Source organism: Otolemur garnettii, unplaced genomic scaffold, assembly GCF_000181295.1.
Source record: "Otolemur garnettii isolate 467f Iridium unplaced genomic scaffold, OtoGar3 scaffold00114, whole genome shotgun sequence".
NCBI lineage: Eukaryota > Metazoa > Chordata > Mammalia > Primates > Galagidae > Otolemur > Otolemur garnettii.
The window spans coordinates 4,343,364-4,364,545 of NW_003852509.1; the positions used below are offsets into that span (position 1 = coordinate 4,343,364).

The following is a 21,182-nucleotide window of genomic DNA, read 5'->3' on the forward strand; positions in this document are numbered from 1 at the left end:
TCTGCCCCTGCAGCCCACAGGACAGGCGATGTCCTGGAGAGGCTCACTCTGCAGGGCTGTGACTGGCCCAGGGGTCAGTTCCATACCTCTTACAGACAAAACTCTTGGATGGCAGGAGAGTGCTGGCAGTCAGGGAGTCTGGGCCGTGCCCCCCAGACCATTCCTCAGCACCCGAGAGGACAGTGAGGTGTAAAGTCAGAAAGGCCTGGTGGGCATCAGGCTGCCCATTCAGATTTGACTTTGGCCCTGTGCTTGACTCCCTGGAGTGGTTGGGCCTGAAGTCTGTGGGTACACTCGGGGACCTGCTGCTGCCACCCTCCTGCCCTCAGGCTGGCCGAGGTCGGTACCCTGAGGGCACCAAGGCCAGCAGGCAGAGGCCCTGGACATCGGCAGGGCAGGGACATTACCTCCCATCCCAGGGCTACACACAGGCAGCCTAACACAGGGGAATGAGAGCCTGAGTGGCCACTAGGCTGGGGGTATTCAGTGACCTTTGAACTAAAGCCATATGGAGAAGCTTAATGTGCAGCTGGGCGACTCTAAAAACCATCTTATTCATCCTTCAGAGGCCTGTCCCATGCAGCAGCTCCATTGTGTGTGGCTTATTCCCATGGAAAAAGAAGCTATTTTTTAATCTATAGGAGTGTATAAGTCCCTAGTGGCTGCTGTAACAAATTGGCATGAAATTCATGGCTTAAAGGAGATAAATTTGTCATCTGGGATCAGAATTCTACATGGGTCTCTCGTGCCAAGAACAAAGTGTCCACAGGCCTTTTCCAAAGAATCTAGGGAAAAATCTATTTCCTGGCCTTGTACAGCTCCTAGGGGCCACAACACACCTGGGCCTGTGGCCTTGTCTCCTGTAAACCTGAAGCACAGCCACCTCCAATTTCTTCTCCTCTGTCTCTCTGCCTGTGCCCTGTGTCTTTCTGTCTGCCTCTCTCTCCCTCACCTGTGTCAACCCTCACTCCTCCCCTGTCTCCCTCTATCTCCGTCTGTCTCTGTATCACTCCTCTCTCTGCTTCTGTCTCTCTGTCTCTCTCTAATCCCAGCATCCATCCCCATGTCTTCTCTGTCTCTGATCTCTCTGCTCCCTCTCATGAACTTCCTGACCACTCGGGACCCAGATAATCCAGGGCCTTCTTCCTGACCTGTACAGTCCCTGTGCCACGCAAGGTCGTAGTCACATAGTCTGTGTTCTTTACCCTCATTTATGTTTCTGAAGAGCTAATGAAATGAGTTCCAGAATGCAAACACAGTCTGTATGCTCCAGGAGTGGTTCTCAGCTGCCTCTGGTCATCAGCTCTGAAAGGTGCATGTGGGAGCCTCCTCTCTGAAGGGACACAGCCTGGACGTGGGGGTGACGTCTCTCTCAGTGAGTCCCAGGCATGGCTAAGCAGTAGACCCTGTGGACCCACAGAGTCCAGATGCAGAATCCTTGATGGAGAAATCTGGTATTTCCAGGAATTCAACAGGGAATCGATTGCGAAATGCTGAATATGAGAAAGACTAAGCCCAAATCTGCCATTCATGTAAATCTGGGTGTACATATGTTGGATTTGCTTAAAATAAAATATATAAAACGTCTCCTGCCACCAGGGATTGTTCTTTCTGGACTGAGTGTGAATTTAAAGCCCCCGCAGGCTAGGATTTTGCCACCATACACGGCTGACAGTTAGAAACACGGTGTCCAAGTCCAGGCTACTGGCGCTGTTACCCCTGCTGGTCTCTGTGGAAACCCCACTTCCTGACCTGAAGGAGAGACGGCTGCATTCCAGCTAGAACAGAGAGACTGCAGGGCTCCTGAACACTGGACATCGGAGGAGGAATCCACAGGCTCACAACAAAAAAGTCATGGAGCTTCTGTTTCCGAGAGAATGTAAAAGAATTGGGGAAGGCGTCCATCACGACAGCCCACATTAGGCTTTCCAGCATGGCAGGGCATCAGCAGTATCCCTGACAAACACAAGTGTCCCCAGCATTGCCAAATGTCCCCCACTCCAATTAAGACCCACTGGACTAGAGGTAGAACAGGAATCCCGTGTGTTGACAACAAAAAAGCAAAAAAGCAATTGTTTTTCATGAGCAAAAGAAAAAAAAACCCTCATTACTTACCTAAGGAGAACACACTGTTCCTCTCTGCTGGCCTTCTGAGTGTGCGCTAGGCACCAGCATTCTGCCAGGGTCAGGCTCCAAAAATCCACTCCTTCCCGGCCCCTCCTGCGACCCTCCCACCCTCATCCCACACTGTGTGGGCCCTGTGTCCCCCCATGTTTAAGACTGGCCCCACACGCCTGTGCCTGCTGAACACTTGGCTTCTCCCATGACTGTCTAACGTCAGCCCAGACCCTCCTCATCCTCCCAGCAGGCGGCTCTGCCCAGCTCAGCAGTGCATGGCATGCAGGGTGCCCTGTGTGAACCAGAACTTACACAAACCCTCTGCATGTTAAATGGCGGCAGTCGGGATCAGATGACCACTTCCCAGCCGTGCGCCTGTGTTTCATTATCGCTGGCCGCTCACAGCAAACAGCAACTTGAGAGCTCTTAGAGCGCCTGGAGCCACTGGTTTCTGTGGCGGATTTTGTTTGGCTTTGCCCTCCGGCCTCCTGTGTGTTTGCTCTGTGCCCTGGCCGGGCGCCAGGCAGCGCATTTGCACCACCCGGCTGAGTCCGGATCCTTTAGCCCAGGGTCTGAGTCTTAACTTCTTTCTCTGTAATTCCAGCCCCATCGTCCTAATTCTGGTGAACCCCAGGAGGAGAGTGGCTGACTCCACCCGCTGTGCTGGTGCATTGGAAGCCCTGCTGGAAGCTGGCCTGGGAAGGTGGAGCTGGGCATCGGACCCAGGGAGGAAGCAGCTGCCACCTCCCCGGGCAGGGCACCTGTGCCACGGCTCCAGTCTGGTTGAGCAGAATGTTCCCGTCTGTAAAGTGGAACTATAATGGCATCATCATTTCAAAGGAGTCATATTTAGAAATGTGCTGACCTGAAAAAAATGATTCCATGGCAGCCAGAAGGCCTGTGGGGTGGGCAGTTAGCATAGTCACGTCAAGGCTGAGATGGGGGGAGTTCTGACCCCAGTTGCAGGAGGGACAAACGGTCACAGCTCCTGCCCCAGCCCTGCCTCTCCCTACCCCAGAGTCCAGGACATGGCATTTCCTCACTGGAATGAGCACCGACACAGGCCCTGGACACCAGGGAGGTGCCAAGGAACCCCAAAAGTACAGTGGCATTTTGGCTGCTAAGGGACTCCGTTTGCACAGAGACACACATGCAGGTTCACCTGTAGTAGCGGTCAGATTAGCATTTACCAACCTGCTCTGCAAGGGTTAATTCTTTCCAAGGCTCTGTGAGAAAGTCACAGAAGCAAACAGCCAAAGCCTGGGGGCCCTGCCAGCTGTGCCCTCCCGTCTGTGTGAATAGGCATCACCCAAACAGGCCGTGTAGGAGGCTGCAGCTCGTGCGGAGAGGAGTGTGTGTGCCTGCATGCATGTGCGTGAGCACACGTAGGCCGGGGGGGGGGGCAGGGGTAGAAAAGCAGCGGTTTCTGAGAGAGCAAGAGCCATGCTGTGTGCAGTTACCTGGGAATATTCAGCAAAGTGCCCAGAATACTACAGGCTCATTTACTTGTTTTTCTTAATGACATTCATTTCAATTTTTTGAAGAAAATAAGTGGAGTGGCTCCAATGTCTCCACACATCACTTCTTTTCATTAAAGCTGTGAGATTTTTACGTCTGGTGGATGCTCTATCTCTGAACCATCATACAAAACACCTGACTTTATGAGGCACTTTCATGTCTGTGGGATTAGAGGTCTGCGGAGCCTACCATGGCCTGTGTCCACCTGCCGGTGGGAACTGTCCCTGTAACTGTGCTTCTTCCCTGGCCCTGGGAGATTCTCATTAGACACAACTGAGGAACCAAATTACTTCCAGCAAAGCTGTAACCTTAGGGCACAAGTCACAAGATCAGGTAGGATGCCCGTGTACACGAACAGCAGATGCACCCCTGGGAAGTGAGGTGAGTCACACATTCCTGCCCAAGAGGCTCATTCTGTGCTGACTGTGCTGTGGTCAAGCCTCATCACGTTGTCCCCAAGAGCAAGCCTCCAGGGCGGGTCCTGACCACACTGGGTTGTACTGGGCAGGCCGCTGTCCAGGGACTGTGGGGCGGGCTAGGGAGGGGTCCTCTGTGTCCCCTTCCCTCATATCCTCTCCTGGTTCTGTAGACCAGGAGCTCCTCTCAGCCCTGAATCAACTCATTCAGCCCCTCTGGGCAGCTGTTGGAGCCAAACCTTCCTCCCCAGCAGACAGCAGTATGCCCAAGAGTCTGGAGGGGCTGTGCAGATGGCAGGTGCACCCAGCCATCCACCGCAGAGCTCTGATCCCGTCACCTAGACGGGTGGATCTGCTTTTACTCACTCTACACTACACATGGGGCCCTGCTCTGTTACAAGAACAAGAGCCTCACTTCCTCCCTGAAATCTCGCCTTGGCTGGAGTTCACCCACGGGAGGACAGGTCTCCTCCTCTTGGGGCTGGTGCCTCAGCACCCTGCTCCCTACCTGCTCCAAAATGTTCTCCCTGGACTGGGGCTTGGTGGGAAAAGACTATTTGTCACCCTTGGGTATCTGAGCCCTTTCTGTCAAGCCCAGGTGGTTATTTACTTTCACTGGCAATCTGAGTCCACCGCCAGCTGGTCCAGGAGCTGTTTCTGTGGCCTGGGGGACCAGTGTGAGGAGCTTTCTGTGGTCAGGTGATGGTCACATTGCTAATTTGGTGGAACTCATGGAGGGACATGTCTTCTGATACTTCCTGGGGTTGCAGCAATGAGAATCATGTTTCCCATGTGGGAGATGGGGGGGCAGGGGCTAGTCCTACTTCACCCCAGTGCCCCCCTAGTGCATGCGTCCAGGGTTGGGGTCAGTGCACACAGTACAGCCCACACTCTGCAGAGATGTCCCCAAGCTGCCAGTTCTGTCTGCTCGAGGCAGGATGTGCCACCTTCCTCACTAACTGTGAGTTGTGGAGCAGGAAGCTGAGTCCTCGCACAGGGTTCTCTGCTGCTGGTGTCCTCAGGCCCTGTCCTCCCCTGTAGCTCACTCTGCTGCACATCGGCATATGTAACCTTCTGTTTGGGGTGGGGCTGGAGGGGGGAAGCCAGCGACACAAGTCTCACCCTGCCCATGACCAGCACAACAGAGGAGAGAGATGTCTGGACCCAGAAAGTCCACTTTATGTGTCCTCACCACCTGTCCCTATAGGACACTGTCCTGGTCCCATAAAATACCCCAACACACACAGCATGGACTTTTACATGACGCATACCTTACCCACAATGTTAGAGTTAAAGTGGGGAGAACACGAGGGTCCTGGGAGTTCCCAGAGCTTTCTGTGGTCAGGTGGTGGTCACATTGCTAATTTGATGGAACTCATGGAGGCAAAGGTGATACATGAAGCACAACTCACCCACAATGTTAGAGTAAAAGCGGGGAGAACACGAGGGTCTTGGGAGGTTCGCACTCAGAGCTCGTCCTCCATGACGCGGCCAACACAGTCTCCCAGGCCAGCAGATGGGTACCAGGGGCATGGCGACAAGTCAGGCCACCCCACCCTCCAAAACCTAAGTGTGCTTTCATATTTCATGTGGAAAAAGGCACCTCATAACACTGCATTTTTAAATAAAAAGACTTTAATTATGAAATCAGCAGCTACCAGTTTAAGAAAGCTTGGGAAGACATGACTTTCACAAGGGCGTATATATGCATTTTAGAAAATAATTTGGCTAAGTCCATAAAATGAACATATTTAGTCATTTGTAAAGTGCTGAGAAATTTATTTCTGGCGAATGCCTGTGTCAGGTAAGTAAAACACTGATCCAGAAGTACACATTGAGCAGCGGGGCTCTGATTACTCATGCACCTCGGTGCCGGAGTGGGCACTGCCGCTGCAGAACACAAACCCAGGTGCCCGCAGACGAGGTGCCTGAGTGACAGGCAGTGAGGTCCCAGGCTGCTGCTCTGGGCCAGCCAAGGCTCCGGGCATCATTCAGAGCATGTGTTCGAAATAGACACAGCGCTCCCGGTCAACAGGTGGGAGAAAGTGACCATGCGGAGGAACTGACTGAGACTTTTCTATGTGTTTCCTGTGACATTAAAACGCACGGATTTCTGGTGTGGACCTTAACACTATCGAACGTGAGAAAGGAAGAGAAATTTGGCGCTGACACTTGAGCCTAAATGTTGACAGGTATTGAGCATTTTGGTTCAAAGCAAACATTATTTGTGAAGTGCTACAGATAATATATTGACTAAAATATCAACTGTTAATATTTTAATAGAGAATGCAATATAAAAACATTGCTCTGTTAAATATACAGCACAGACACTATTGCAGGCTGGGAAGCCTCTCGCTTATGCCTGGCGCAGCACGCGGTCTGACAGACGGGCACCTGGCTCTTCACTGTTACAAATTCTATTCTGGAATTTGAAAATATAAAATATAAATAATTTTGAATCATGTAAAATTATTTAATGAATTGTTAACAAGTCCCTATACTACCGAATACGCTGACTTTCTCCTAAGTTCTTAGTTTGTAAATTTTCTAAGTGATATGATACAAGAATGGGTCTGAAGCGGCAGTTTAACATTCAGTATTAAACACGGGCCGCAGCAGTCACACAGAACGTGGTATTTTCCCAGAACTTCACCGGATGACTCAGAACTTGCCTCCCTCTTCTCCCTCCAGAAGCACCACGTTCACTTCTGCTCTGTGGAAGAGAAGGAGGGAGCGGCAGGAAAGCCACCACCTCGGTATTGCACATTTCTCCTCAAATACTGTTTTTAATTTACTCCGACCCAGTGTAGACACGGTGTGCACTCATGCCATGGGACTTAGCTGAGAAGTCACCCTGGAATTGCAAATTCCCACCTTGTGCTCAGCAGGGGACCTGCCAGACCATGACGGAGGCTACCAGCTCCTCCGGGTGGGACTGCCTAGCCCTCCGGGGTACCCGCCGGTGGCCCTGGCCGCCACACACCACCAGTGCTGAGCTGGCCCTGACTTTCTTGGCCCTCCGGCCTCTGCTTCTTAGCGACATGGGGTCCTTCAGGAGATCGTAGATGGCACTATCCTCCAGCCTGTGCTCCTGAGAGCTGGAGCCCTGAGACAGACTCAGGGAACCTGATGAGGAGGACATGTCGCTCTTCTGGGTCAGCGATCCGGGAGCATCTCCCAACCAGATGGCTGTGTCAGGGTCACCCTGGCTCAGGCGGGAACCAGCCCCCTCGCTGGGAAGCCCGTCCTTCTGGTCGTCCTCCAGGGCCTCAGGGCCAAGAGCCATGTTGTCCCCAGACCTGTCCTTGTCTTTCTCCTGCAAAGCCGTGGCCAAGATGATGAACTTGACAGGCCCATTGTGTGCATGGTAGGAGACCATGCCTCTCCCTGGGGAGGGAACAGACACTCACAGAAGGAACCAAAAGCAGTGACATGACCCCAGTGCGTCTCTCCCCGTCCAAACAGACAAGCCTGTGACTTTCATACTTGGGTGACACAGGTTAAGAAGAAAACAGTGGGGTTATGTTCTTGGAGATTTTTAGTTAATTTAACTAAAACTTTAAAAATAATGATCTGAGATACAGAATTGTGTTTTCTTCAACAGTCTCTCAGTTCTAATACTGAGTTCTGTACTTTAAAAAATAATAAAATAGGGCGGTGCCTGTGGCTCAAAGGAGTAGGGAGCCAGCCCCATATGCCAGAGGTGGCAGGTTCAAATCTACCCCGGCCAAAAACTGCAATAATAATAGTAGTAGTAATAAAATAGTCATTTTCCTATTCTGCATGAAATACCTTCTCACCTACACTATGGAGATATACCTAATTGTCCTAACTCTTGATTGTGTCAGTTTTAGGAACAAAATGCCTAAACTACCAGCTTCCTATCCTTTTTCATTACAAAAGGTAATGAGGTTTGAAACAATTTAATTCTATTGTTCAATTAAATTAGGACTTTTCAGTTTCCAGGTGATGGGATTCACATTTCAAAACCGTAATTGGCATCAGAAATACTTGGAGGTCTTGTTATGACACACGTGAACTGGCTACATTTCTGGGTGCTCCACAGGTGACACAGCCCAGGGACAGGCTAGTACAGGCTGCAGCCCTTACCACGCCCCCCTCAGCCTTCCGCCATTGCACGACTCCTTGTCTCAAGGAGCAGAATGGCACTTGAAGAAGGCTGCCGAAAGCTGGGGGGCTGTGCTGACACGGATACGAACTCATGTGTTCCTCACACCCCTGCAACTCAGCACCCAGACTTGAGTCCCTGGGGGGCTCACGCCATGTGAGCAGAGACAGCCACACAGATACTCAGAAGTGTCACATAGAATACTAAACACTCTTATGGATAAGACTGCAGCTACTTTCAAGGCACACTGGCCAGCAAGGAAAGGAAGTGAGCGACAGTCACACACACCAATGACTGAGGACGGAAGACACTGAGAGAAAAGGAACAAGGGGTGAATGTGTTTGGGGACAATCACAGAAACAGTGGAAAAGGGGGAAGTAAACAGAATGTTTCAAGGTAGAAACTGGTGGAACTACAGCGGAAAACCAGTGGAATAACTAACACAAAGCTCAGGAGAACAGCTTCTTCCTACTGGCGTGAGGGAAGGAGAAATCAGTTTGCAAGGGTGGCCAGGGCTCCGTGGCCTGGGCTCCGTGGCCAGGGCTATGTGGCCGGGGCTCCATGGCCTGGTAATGAGTGTGACCTTTTGATCATTATGTTAAACTGTACAAATTTGTTGTATACAATTTCATGTATTTACAGTTTGAGTATCCTTTATCCAAGTGCTTGGGACCAGAAGCGTTTCAGATTTCAGATTTTGTTTTTGGAATTTGGAATATTTGCATTACATACTTCCTGTTGAGCATCTCAAATCTGAAGTTGAAATGTTCCAATAAGCCTCAAGGGCACATGTGGCCTCCAGATCCCCAAGTGCCACTCTCTGACTGAATCCAAACTTTGGGGAACAAATCCCTGAATTAAGAGGACTTGTTCTGTGAAATTTGGATTCAGTCAAAAGGCCTCTCAAGGATTCAGAAGGCACATGTGTCCCCAAGCCCTCAGGTTCCCCATACCTATCAGATCATAATAAAAACAGAAATTAAGAAATGAATGGCAAAATTTGGAGTTCTTTCCTTAGACCAGGTGGACAAGCAAAAACATTGAGTGTGCCTGAGCCCCAGACAGGGCTGGCGTCAGAGGAATGATCCACATTTGGGGAGTTTCCTACAAATCTTTTCCTCTGTTAATATTTTTTGCCGAGGTGACATTATAATCAACATAAAAAGTAAGACCTCAGCAGCTTCACTTAACTTAGAGCACTGAGAGCTTCCTGCCTCCCTGGGAACTCTCCAGTCCTCACCTCCCTGCAGCCTCTCCCACTGATGGCAACACAACCTCCCCTCAGCTTCCTCACCCTAACTGTGAACACTAAAGTCGTCTTGTGTTTTGTGCTATTAAAAATCAAGTGCAGTGGCAAATGCAAATTATCTTTTCTAGATAATTATCTGTTCCTAGATTTGGCTGTTTCTCGATCTTGACTTGGGACCACAAGGATATCTGAAGATTCACGATGTGTAAAGGCCGCGGGAACCAGCTGGAACCCCACCAGCACTGCAGTGAAGCACAACTAAGCTTTTCCAGATCCTGAACTGCCTTCTTTACAATATAAAACATAACATATAAAATATGCCCATTTCATTGAGCAACACTGCACAAGGTGATAGAAATTGGTGGCAGTAAATAGAATATCAATTTCCATGTTTTCGGGATAAAAGTCTCCTTGCAGTAGAAGCATTATAAATAGAAAAAAGAAGTATTGATAATTCCAATTTAATACATTTTAGTCTACACTGAAAAAACACTCCAAATAATTTAAATTATTTAAACAGCCCTGGGTTGTTAAGTCACGGCACAGACTGAAATGCCCACGGGTTTACAGGGCAAAGCAGCCACACACTCACCGGTCACCTTGGGGATGCCTTGCAGACGGGGAACCGGCAAGGCCACCAGGACGCCCAAGCTGGTGCCGACCATCAGCAATCCGTGCCCCACGAGCAGGCTGGTCACCGACAGGCGCTGGTGCCCTGGTGGGGAGACAGACAAGTAGCTCAGGATCTTTGCAGCAGACCTGAGTAGAGAGAACATGGGCGCTCAGTGCCTGGCTGGGCACACTGCAGACCTGCGCACTCGGGCTCACCACCAGACCCCAAGCAGGATGCACTGTGAGAGAGCTCACACCTATGTGCTAGGCGTGCCCAAACTGGACAAGCCAGGCAGGTACATCTTGCAACTGCACTGAGCAAAGCGGGGAGCAAGTACAGTGCCGGGTCTCTCGCCTGCCCTGTTCCTAATGCCACTCAAGTTGGCCCCTATGGATGTGAAGCACCCCCTGAAACATCTAGGAAACCACTGGTTTCCACTTAGCGTTGCAGCCAAGCCTGGGCCTCCGACATGCATGCCTGTGGTTCTCTGGGGGCAGAGCCGCCCTTCACCCATAAGCAGAGGGCTCCTGGCAGAGGCGGTTCTGGAGGGCGGGCCCTGGCCACACAGCTGGAATCTGGGGCCCAAAAGGCCTCCCAGGGGCTCTGTGAGAAGAACAACATCTCAGCCTCAGCCGGGCTGCAGGCAACAGAAGGCTGCAGAGCTTTTGTTCCCTCTGTTTTGATTTGCTTCTCAGCCAAGGGTCTGAAGCCCAGAGACATGAAATGATCTGCTCTGGGTGGCAACAGGGCTAGAAAGGGGCAATGGACGGAGGTGGGAGAAGCCCCTCTAGTGTCCAAGACCCCCCGCACACCCCAGATCCGGGCCATCCTGGGCCATGGCTCTCGCACCAGCAACAGAACCAGCACCACCAGTTCTAAAGGGAAACAGGACAATGACAGCTGGCCGCCCAGTAGGCCCAGACATGACAAGTGCAGAAGGCCAGTTTGGTTTGGTCATGAGACACAGTGGTGAGTGCTTCAAATACCGACTCTTCTCTGTAGACACAGAAGCCACTTCCAGTATCTCTGCCTTTGACCCAAGTCCACCTTAGATAAACAGCATGAAAAACAACCAACCAGACGCCAGAGCCAGTGTAGCTACAGAAGTCAGTTTTATAAAATATTTAGGTGACAGCAAAAACAACCCCCCAGACCAAACAATCCACCCCTTAACTACAAAAAGATGTTTGGTTTTATTTCTAAACACTGATTCATCCTCTTGCCTGCTTTGAGCGGCTCGGGTCTTAGAGACGTATCAGACCTGTGTGTGACCCACACTATCCTCTGTGCAAGCAGGTGCTTTTGTTTTCAAAAGCTTTTGTTTCAAAAGTTTTTGTTTTAAAAACTGCCCCAGGTTTTTGATGCTGGGCATAGTGCACCACGGATGGGACACATCTTTCTGAAGCATCCGTTTGGCTCAATGGTATTTTATACATTAAATATGATCATTTTATGAGACAGAAGATAAACCTTCACACGAGTTCTGTACAAAACCCAAGGCCTCTCTGCGCCCTGCCTGCACAGAGTGTCAGGGAACCTCTCCTGGTAGGAGCAGACGACTGGAGCTGCTTTGTGCTTTGCTCCTATAAATCCTAGTTTTCTCCCGCGTTCCCCGATACACAAGGCTGAAAAATATTTCCCATTTAAAGCTTCCAATTTTAATAATCTTATCTCACAAAATTGATTACAGGTGGCCTGAACAGAGCCAAGTAAACAGACTGCTCACCCCTGATACCCTCTGGGGCCACATCACAGGGATGGAGAGCACAAATCAGGGGCTGGTGTATATTCCAGCTGTCCTGAATTGACTGCTTTTTAAAATACAGAGGTAGTGGAAAGAATACAACAAATGACACCTCCAGAGCCATCAGGGCTCCAGGGCCTTGGCAGGGAGGCTAGAGATGAGACTATTACCTCAGCAAGTCCACACTCCACACTTACCCAGTGTGGTAGCGAAGCCTCCACAGAAATGAAAACTATGCAAATGAAACAACTGACCATTTTTATAATTTTTTTAAACTTAACATCCTGAAATATCTTGATTTGTGAAACTGAATTTCATTTAATTTTTCTACAAAGAGGAATCTCTGAGTTAAATTTTCCTCCACAGTGAATTTATAATTTTTAAATGGTTTACAGTTATTAAAGAAGCATTTGCAATATGTTTATTCTATAAACAACTTTAAAGATAGCTAATGAGGAAAATGGCGATTTTAAACAGCCCATCTCACTAATCAGCCTTGCGCCTCTGCACTCCAAACCGATCTCTGCAGCGGCATTTCATTCCAGAAATAGGATATACAAATATTTCTAGCTGCTAATAAAAACATGAAGAAGAATTCACTGTTAAATTATGAAGGATAAAACTTTACTTTTTATTGTCATCCAGAAACAACATTTTGAAAGTAATCTTTTCTTCTCCTGATGAATTTCCCCCCTTTGCATGTAAATAGCATATCTGAGGAAATCTCATTTTTGACCATCTCCCTAGGCTTTGTGCAGTAGAATCTGGGGGAACTTTCTATAGTCTTTGTAAGGAAACGTCTTGCTTCAGAAGAGGGTCTTTGCTGTTATTATTGTTGTTTTTGAGGCAAAGTCTCACTTTGTTATCCTCAGTAGAGTGCTGGGGCATCATAGCTCACAGCAACCTCAAACTCTTGGGCTCAAGCGATCCTCTTGCTTCAGCCTCCCAGGCACCTGAGACTACAGGCGTCCGCCACAACACCCAGCTAGTTATTCTATTTTTAGTAGAGACTGGGCGGCCTTTCTAAAGAGAATAAACACCAACCAAGCAGCACAGGATAAGCAAGTAGCAAGCCAGCCCTGGGGAGCCAGTCCTCCCAGTGGGACAGGGTGACACTGGGCACCGGGGAGGCTGCGGCCACTGAACGGAAGCAAGACAGGGCTCTCGAGGCTCTTGCAGGAGCCGAAGCTCTTAGTGACAAAAAGGGTGAACGCAGGCAAAACCCAGGTTTTAACTTTTCTAACAGGTTTGAAAGCATTCAGAAACTAAGAAAAATAAAAAGTTCCAGGTAATTTTTAAAATTCCATTTTCAAAGTAGTCCATGGTTCATCTTTAACCTTATACAGAAACAATCAAAACAGCAATTTTCTAACTTCAGCGGATGCAGGTGATGGTGTGGTTGAGTATGGGGTGCCTCATCGGAAGTGCCCACAGAGACTGGCCGTGGACGCCGTGGGGCCTCCCTGGGGGTAGAGGACCTGCCGCGTGGAGAGGGCAGAGATGGGTTAGAGGGGTGGCGTGGGGACTGACAGAGTATCAGTTCTGCTGGATGGTGAGCTCCGGGACAGCACTGGTCTCTGAGTGCAGAGAGGAGACACAGGCCCCGAGCTGAGTACAGCCCCTCAGGCAGGTGGACGTGAGCAGCCATCAGGTTCACCAATACTATCAATGAGCTCACCACATAAGAGTGAAAACGGCAGCAAGCAGCTTTCAGAGCATGGCAGGAAGGGTACAAGGAGAATCCCCTTGTTCCTTAATTCACAGTCCTGAGTCTGGGTGCATTTGCTGAATTCCCTCCTGGTGTGGTCTATGCTATTTAGAAAAGTTATGCTGCTTTTTCAAAGATGGAAATTCCGGCCATTTGACTTTGTCAGGCCCCTCCAGAAGGCTTTCACTCAGTGGGACACAGAAGCCTACACTTAACTTGGGGTCTCAGTTCTTATCCATCAAAAATATCTGCCTTTGACATTCTGGACAAAGCAGGAAACATCTGCGCAGTGATATGACTCACTGTGAATGCTCAGAGCCCGGAACGGATGAGTATCAATGCCTGTCAACTTACTTGCTGCAAACTCTACTCTTTATAACTTAGAAATTTAGTAACTCTTGTAGAAATGGGCATGCTCTTACACAATGTTTTATCATCACTTGTTAGACTGTGTCAAATTTGATATCGTTTATGTAGAAGAGTTTGAGCTAATAGCTTTCAGAACTGAATTCCCAATAGAAGAGAAAGGCCCAGCAGGGAGACTGTGGATTCCTGTACCCCACAGGGACAGCGAGCTGAGGCAGCTCAGGAAGGAAGAAGATTAAATCAAGTTTCGTTAACATATAAAAAAGGTGTGAGTTACAGTATAAATTTTCTTTCAAATTCTGTTCTTTTTGACTTGGCAAGTCCTCATCTGTAGAACCTACTTAAATTTTATATTCCAGCAACAGCAGAAAAGATAACTCTGTGGACTGTCAGTGTGTGCATGCAAATGTGTATCTGGGTGAGCTCCTACACGCAGCCAGAGTGCAGGCTTCACATGTGGGAGCCGGAGAGGATGCAAGTACCCAGGCAGCGTCAGCAGTACGTCTGTGCTGACTCAGAGGGCAGAGTCAGTACATATAAATACAGTGCAATATACATGAAGGGAAATGTTTAAATATAAAATAACACACAGTACTGCTTATACCATGAATACTGGCCCCAAAGCCAGATAATTAGACCAACAGTGAGAGGAAGTAACTCCTTGGCATCCTTGTTCTAAGTCGCAAATGCAATGAAAATCAGAACAATTTCAGATAAGGCCATTCTGATGGCTGATCCAGGAGCCGCCGTCAGAGGCAGAACAAACAAAAAACAAATTCCTGGAGTAGCGAAGTTCTGCTCTGACTGACTGACCACCACTCTCCAGTCACGCAGCCTGGGTGGCAGCAGATCACGACCTGGAAGGAAACAACTGGGCACAGATAAAAGTGCAAAAGAGGCCCCAAATAAGAGGAATGTGTGTGTGTGTTCACACAAGTCTAAAGAGCAGACCTAATTATTTGTGTAGGAATAAATAAAGATCCCGACTTGGTCCCACAGAGGGAGCAGAGCAAAGCCCACATTGCAACTCCAAGAGCTGACCCAGGAGGGTGCTGGTCTTAGGCCTGCAGAGACCGAGGGGCAAGGGGGATGTTCCTGCAGACCCCGGCCGATGGCAGAGCAAGCACTTCTGTGGGAGGGCTCAGGACAGGTCCCTGGTCAGCCACTGCCAACGATACTGAGGCCTGACAAAGAAACCCTGAAATGAAAGGCTGAAATGATCCAGGAAGGAAAGGTGATGATGTCACGGTCCGTGGTTCAGTCACAAACCCAGGCTGCTAAGCAAGCTGACCTGAGTGGAGGGCCTGACCCCAAGTGGAGGGGCCTGACCCGAGTGGAGGGGCTGAACCCGAGTAGAGGGGCCTGACCTTGAGGGGAGGGGCCCAACCCCCAGTGGAAGGGCCTGACTCGAGGGGAGGGGCCTGACCCCAAGTGGAGGGCCCTGACTCAAGTGGAGGGGCCTGACTCAAGTGGAGGGGACTGACCCAAGTGGAGGGGCCTGACCCGAGTGGAGGGGCCTGACCTGAGTGGAGGGCCCCGACTTGAGTGGAGGGCCTGACCCCAAGTGAAGGGGCCTGACCCGAGTGGAAGGGCCTGACCCGAGTGGAGGGGCCTGACCCGAGTGGAGGGGCCTGACCCCAAGTAGAGGGGCCCGACCCCAAGTGGAGGGTCCCGACCCCGAGTAGAGGGTCCTGACCCCGAGTGGAGGGGCCTGATCTGAGTGGAAGGGCCTGACCCGAGTGGAGGGGGCCTGACCCGAGTGGAGACTGCCCTGGGTGTCAGGCAGGCTGGTGGGCCCCAGCGACATGGTGCTCTGTGTCTGCAGGGATGCTGGAGAGCTGCATTTCCTCATCCACAGCAGGAAGTCAAAGCCAAGATGAAAGGTCCAGAACCTGCCACCCAGGCCTGACTTTCTAATGGCAGCAGGGAGGCAGCAGGCACAGCCACAGATAGTCTCTAGCCTGGGAGTAAGCGCTGTTTGGTTTTCTCAAATCCTGCACAAACTCTAGCCACACTGGCCTAGCCTTCCCTCCCTTACAAGTCTCTGATCATAAGTGGAGAGGGATAAACATCCAGGGTCCTGCAGCAGCCACTGATTCCTCATAGCTGGCTCAGAACACTGGGACGGCAGCAACCCTAGGCTGCTAGGAAGGGAACCCAGGGCTGTTAGGCTGTGGGGCCAGCCTCGCTGCAGAGGGCTCAGAGGAACGCACTGGCACTCACAGGTCACACCCTGCATGCTCGGGTGATCTGCGAATGTGACTTGGTCTCCGCTCAACACCCAGCAAACACTGGTGCCAGCCGCCTGTGTTCACACCACCTCAAGACCCGTGGCAAAGCGCAGTTTCACTTTCTGAGCCAGAGAGACCAAACCATTTTGGTTTTCTAAATATAAACTTGCCTGTTACATAAATCTCCATTTTCTTCATGAAATAAAAATATCCTACATTTTAACAATGATGGTACAGAGCTAGCCCCACAGAAAAGAACAGCTGTGGGGGCCTCTGTCTCCAGGGAGGGAAGGCCCCGTCCACCTCCTCCCCGCCTTCCCCATCCCTCGTCTGTGGGCAGCTTCATACACCCTTTCTAGAAACTGACCTCTAAATTACTGATGTTTTCAATGTGTCATAAAGTGGCACCTGTTACAGACTGAACATGGCCCCCTAATTCATAGGTGGAAGCTCTCACTCCAACGTGATGGTATTTAGAGGTGGGGGATGAAAGGTGACGGGTTAGATGAGGTCATGAGGGCAGCCCCCGATTGGACTTGTGTTCTCACAGGAACAGGAAGAGGCCGGAGGTCTGTCTACCCATGAGGACACGGGGAAAGGCAGCTTCTACAAACCGGGAATCCGGTCCTCCCCAGAGCCCAGCATGTGAGAAATACGCTTCTGCTGTTCACAGCTTCTCAGTCTGTGTCTGTCATTCAGTCTGGGGAGAACTGAGCCAGTGGCCTTTCCTCAGCATCTTCTCCTTGAACTACAGACCCCTTCTGAGATCATTTACCAACCAACCAATGGATGAACCCAGACAAAAGCTTTCTACCAATTGTATGATGGTCTCGTGCCATCTTTGAAGGCTCACCCAAACCAGAACACAAAAGACAAGTACCAGTCTGAATAAGATCTGCAAATAATGTCAAGCAGTTTAATTCACTGCCCACTGGGCAGGAGCCACACCCACTTCCCAGGGATTGTCTCTAGGCCGACCAACACCCTCAAACACAGAGTCTGTTAAGGGGCAGCTGAATGCACGCCCTGCTCTCAGCCAGCCCTCCCCTATGGATGTTCTCCAGGTGACACCCAGCTCCCCCTTCCTGTCATTCCATCGCACCCCCGCCCTTGGTGAGGCTGCCCCACCTGTCGTCCCTCTGACCTGACAGGGAATCAGGTCAAAGCCGCAGCCCCAAGTCCCCTCTCCCTTTTCTCTGTCCACCACCCCATCAATGATCCCCCCAACATTCAGTGTAGAACAAGAGTGGAGGGGCCTGACCCTCTCCCTCTCTCCTGGTCTAAACCTTCAGTGACTCCCGTTAGCAACCTCTGCCCTCGTGCTCATACACACCAGCTACACACACACCAACTGTTTATACTCGCTGGCTACATGCTTATATACACTGACTGTGCATTTACACACCCCCTCTACATGGCTATGAACACCCGCTATACTCTCACACGTACCAGCTACATTCTCTTACATAGTAGCTACATGCTCAGACTACACACCTACATACATGCCAGCTACATGCTCATACGTGACCCCTGACTACATGCGTGCAGACACCACCTGCCTGCTCATGCATACAGCTACACACCGACACACTGGCTACACACCTACTCTAGCCATATGCATTACGCTGGCCACATGGGTCTCCCTGCTAGCCACTTGCTGCCCTCTACACCACCATCCCTGTTCTCTTCACGGCTCCCTTCCCCTGTGTCCATGGGGAAAGACCAGCCAACCTGGCTCTGTGAGGCCTTCCTCAAAAGTCTCCCTCTCACAGTGACCCTCCCTGTTCTAGGTCCTTGCTGGGCCAGAACTGCACCTCACTTAACAACAAGAAGCTCCCAAGCCCCCTGCTCTGACCTGTGAAGAATTTGGTCAGACTCCAAGCTGTGGAGCTGCTTAGGGCATTCATGTCACAGACCTGAAGGGGCTAAGAGGGTGAACCTGCCAGAACAGCCCTGTGGGGGCAGGGGGTCCCCAGGCCCCAACCAGCCCCTGCTGTATCCAGCCCACCCTCAGTTGTCTCCCACCCCATCCTTGCCACCTCCAGGCCCGGCCCCAAGCAGTCTCTAGCCCTGCCCCACCTCCCCCAGGCCCTGACCCCAGTGGCCTCCAGCTCTCCCCCTGCCGTCTCCAGGCCCCACCCCCACCCGCACCTGGCAGCAGACTGTGCACCGGGGCAGCGATGTTGACGTCCTGCAGGTGCTCCAGTGTCTCTGTGTGGAAGAGGCGGAGTGTGGAGCCCGAGGTGAAAGCGATCCAGATCCCCACACCAGCCACAGCCATGTGTGAGATGACCATGCCCTCCTCATGGTGCGCCTCCAGCTGGTTCTGTAAATGACAGTGGGTCATAGGAGATGTTGGGACAGGCAGTGGCGGGTGCGACCCTCAAGGCTACCCACTTCTGGCTCTGCTCGCCGAATGGCTGCCCAGGGCTCTCTCCAGCTGGCCAGGGATCTCCAGCTCCAGCCCACCTGGCCCACCAGCACCACCCATGCCTCACACCCCAGCACTCTGTGCTGCACAGCCCTGCACCCAGCGGGCAAGGCCAGGCTGGGCGCAGACAGCTGTGGCCATGGGTTCTGCCTCTCTGGATTGGAGCAGGCTCAGAGACACCCTCCACGAAGCAGGATCCTCAAAGATCTTGAAATTTCAAAAGTCTCACATAATTCTCTATAATAATGAAACTTAACAAAATTACAGAAAAATAAAAAGACTTCCATTTCTACCCTAAGAGCTGTCATGCAACATTTGGGAGTATAGGGAGATTAGCCCACCCTTCCAGAAAAGCGTGTTCCTCTGATTTTTCACAACCTCTCGGCGGATGGACACTGGAGAGGGCCTCAAGTGCAGTGACACCCCCACCCTAGAACCCCCTGCCCCGCGCCTGCCAAGCCCAAGCAAAAGTGAACATGCTGATTCCAGTTAAAGCTGGATGAGAGAGCTGTGCACTGTTATCACATCTTATTTCAACGGAGGCTCTGCTGGGCGTCAGGGGCAAGGCTGGACCTGCACACGGGGCACCAGCTGGGATCAGGAGGGAGGCAGCACAACTCAGGAAACCAGCCTGACGCTCCTGTGCCCAGTCCCCCTGGACTCTCCCTGGCACAGACTCTTCCTCCTGGGGTGCCCTCACCCCTTGATGCAGGCAAACGAGGAGGACCCTGCTTTCTGGCTCTAGCTTTGCCCTGGCCCTGCAGGGCAGCCACATCACAGAGCCCTCTGCTCTGTCCTTGTTTTCACCAAGGGCTGTCTCACTTCTAAAATGCCCAAAATGCAGTCAACCCTCTAAATGTCCTTCATCCTAGGCACACAATTTCCTCATGTGAAATTACTTCAATAACCACCAGCTGAATTTAAATATTTGTCAATGGGAAGGAACTAGTACTCGTGGTTATGGAGTCTCCAAGTCTCCGACCCTTTCTTATTAGAAGCTCGCTCCTCCTCCCCAGCAGACAAGAGTCACCTTGCAAGAAGATCAGATGTATTTTTAAGAATTGAAGTTTCACAGGATCTACACACCCCGAAATACCTGGGCTGTGAGGTTTGGGAGAGAGCATTAGCCTGTGAGTCAGGAAATCTGAGTTCAGATTTCAAAAGATTCCAGTGCTGGCCTATTTCTGACACACACCCCCACCCCACCCACTTGCTTTGCTCACCACAGCGGAAAGAGGGGGGCTCACGTGGCATTCCTCCTGCTCAGATGTACCAGTGCAGGGCACTTTCTCCCCTTCTCTGGGAGCCCCTTTTCCTGGGCACTGCCCTGTCCCACCCTGCTCTTCATTCCTGTCCAGCGTGGGACCCTTTCTTCCCAGATTTCTTTCATTTGGCCCCAAATGTACAAGTCTCACTGCAAATTTAAAATAAAGAATAAGAGGGGGCAGCACCCGTAGCTCAGTGGATGGGGCGCTGGCCACATACACCAAGGCTGCCTGCTAAACAGCAATGATAGCTGCAACAACAATGAAAAAATAGCTGGGCACCTGTAGCCCAAGGCCAAGGCAAGAAAATCGCTTAAGCCCAAGAGTTTGAGGTTGCTGTGAGCTGTAACACCACGGTGCTCTACCCAGGGCAACAGCTTGAGACTCCGTCTCAAAAAAAAAGATGATGACGACAAGGGAAAAAGGGAAAGAAAGAAAAGTGAGGTGTGCCCTTCCCCTGCAGTCCTCAGGCATCCTCCCGCAGCACCTGCCGGTGGGACACCTGCTGAGTCCCAGCCATCTACAAAACTGCCAGAGCCAATGGACAGTTCTTTTAAAAAACTACGGTATAATCCACACACTATAAAACTCCCCATTTTAAATACACAATTCAGTGGTTTTCAGAATGTTCAAACCGTTGTGTACACATTTCATCTCAGTTAGCAGCTGCTCCTCCTTCCTCCATCCCAGTCCCTGACAACTGATCTTTCTGCAATGAATCTGCCTGTTCTGGGCGTTCACGGGGCCTTTCTCCTCTGGCTTCTGTCCCAGAAGGTGACGTTTCCAAGGTCCATCCATGTTGCAGTCTGTGTCAGGGCTCACGTCTTCTCACGGCTGAGAAGCCGTGGGTGGCAGCCTCTGGGTGGGAGGACCAGTCTGTCCTTTCTGAAAGGATCAGAAGATGGACTCAGGTGGTATCCACTTTTTGATTCTTAGAAATAATGCTGCACTTACGTACAGGTTTCTGTGTACACAAATGTTAAGTTCTTTTGACTATAAAGGTGTGATTAGAAATGCTGGGTCCTATAGGAATTCTATGAGTTGCTTTTTGAGGAACCGACTGTTGTAACAGTTTGCTCCATTCTATGTTCTTACCAGCAATTCCCGAGTCTTGCGATTTCTTCACACGCCCGCCAGTGCTCGATGATGTCCTTTTAAAAAACACTGTTGTTGCTCCCCTGCGGTGTGTGTAATAGCGTCTCACTGCAGTTCTGATTTCAGTGATGGAAGTTGAACATCTTTTCATGTGTATACTGGCTGATGATGCATCTTCATTGCAGAAATGTCTATTTGGGGGGGGCGGAGCCAAGATGGCGAACTGCAGCCAGCTTTTTACAGAAGCTCCCGTCCAGAAGGAGGCTGAAAGGACAGAACCTTAGCAAAGTAGCTGATGG

The 21,182-nt window shown here is 50.8% G+C and overlaps 1 protein-coding gene across 2 annotated transcripts in view; it reads right to left on the reverse strand.

Annotated features, from left to right (window-relative positions):
* Positions 1 to 6,497: 6,497 nt before the first annotated feature.
* ARHGEF10 (Rho guanine nucleotide exchange factor 10) overlaps positions 6,498 to 21,182 on the reverse strand; it is a 95,674-nt gene continuing 80,989 nt past the window's right edge. For both annotated transcript variants that reach the window (XM_012809852.2, XM_023517584.1), the window contains 3 exons: positions 18,244 to 18,418; positions 10,023 to 10,145; positions 6,498 to 7,439 (listed from right to left, as the gene is read on the reverse strand). In XM_012809852.2, the coding sequence (XP_012665306.1) occupies positions 6,934 to 7,439; positions 10,023 to 10,145; positions 18,244 to 18,418 (804 nt within the window). In that variant the 3' untranslated portion in view covers positions 6,498 to 6,933. The remainder of the gene's footprint in view (positions 7,440 to 10,022; positions 10,146 to 18,243; positions 18,419 to 21,182) is intronic.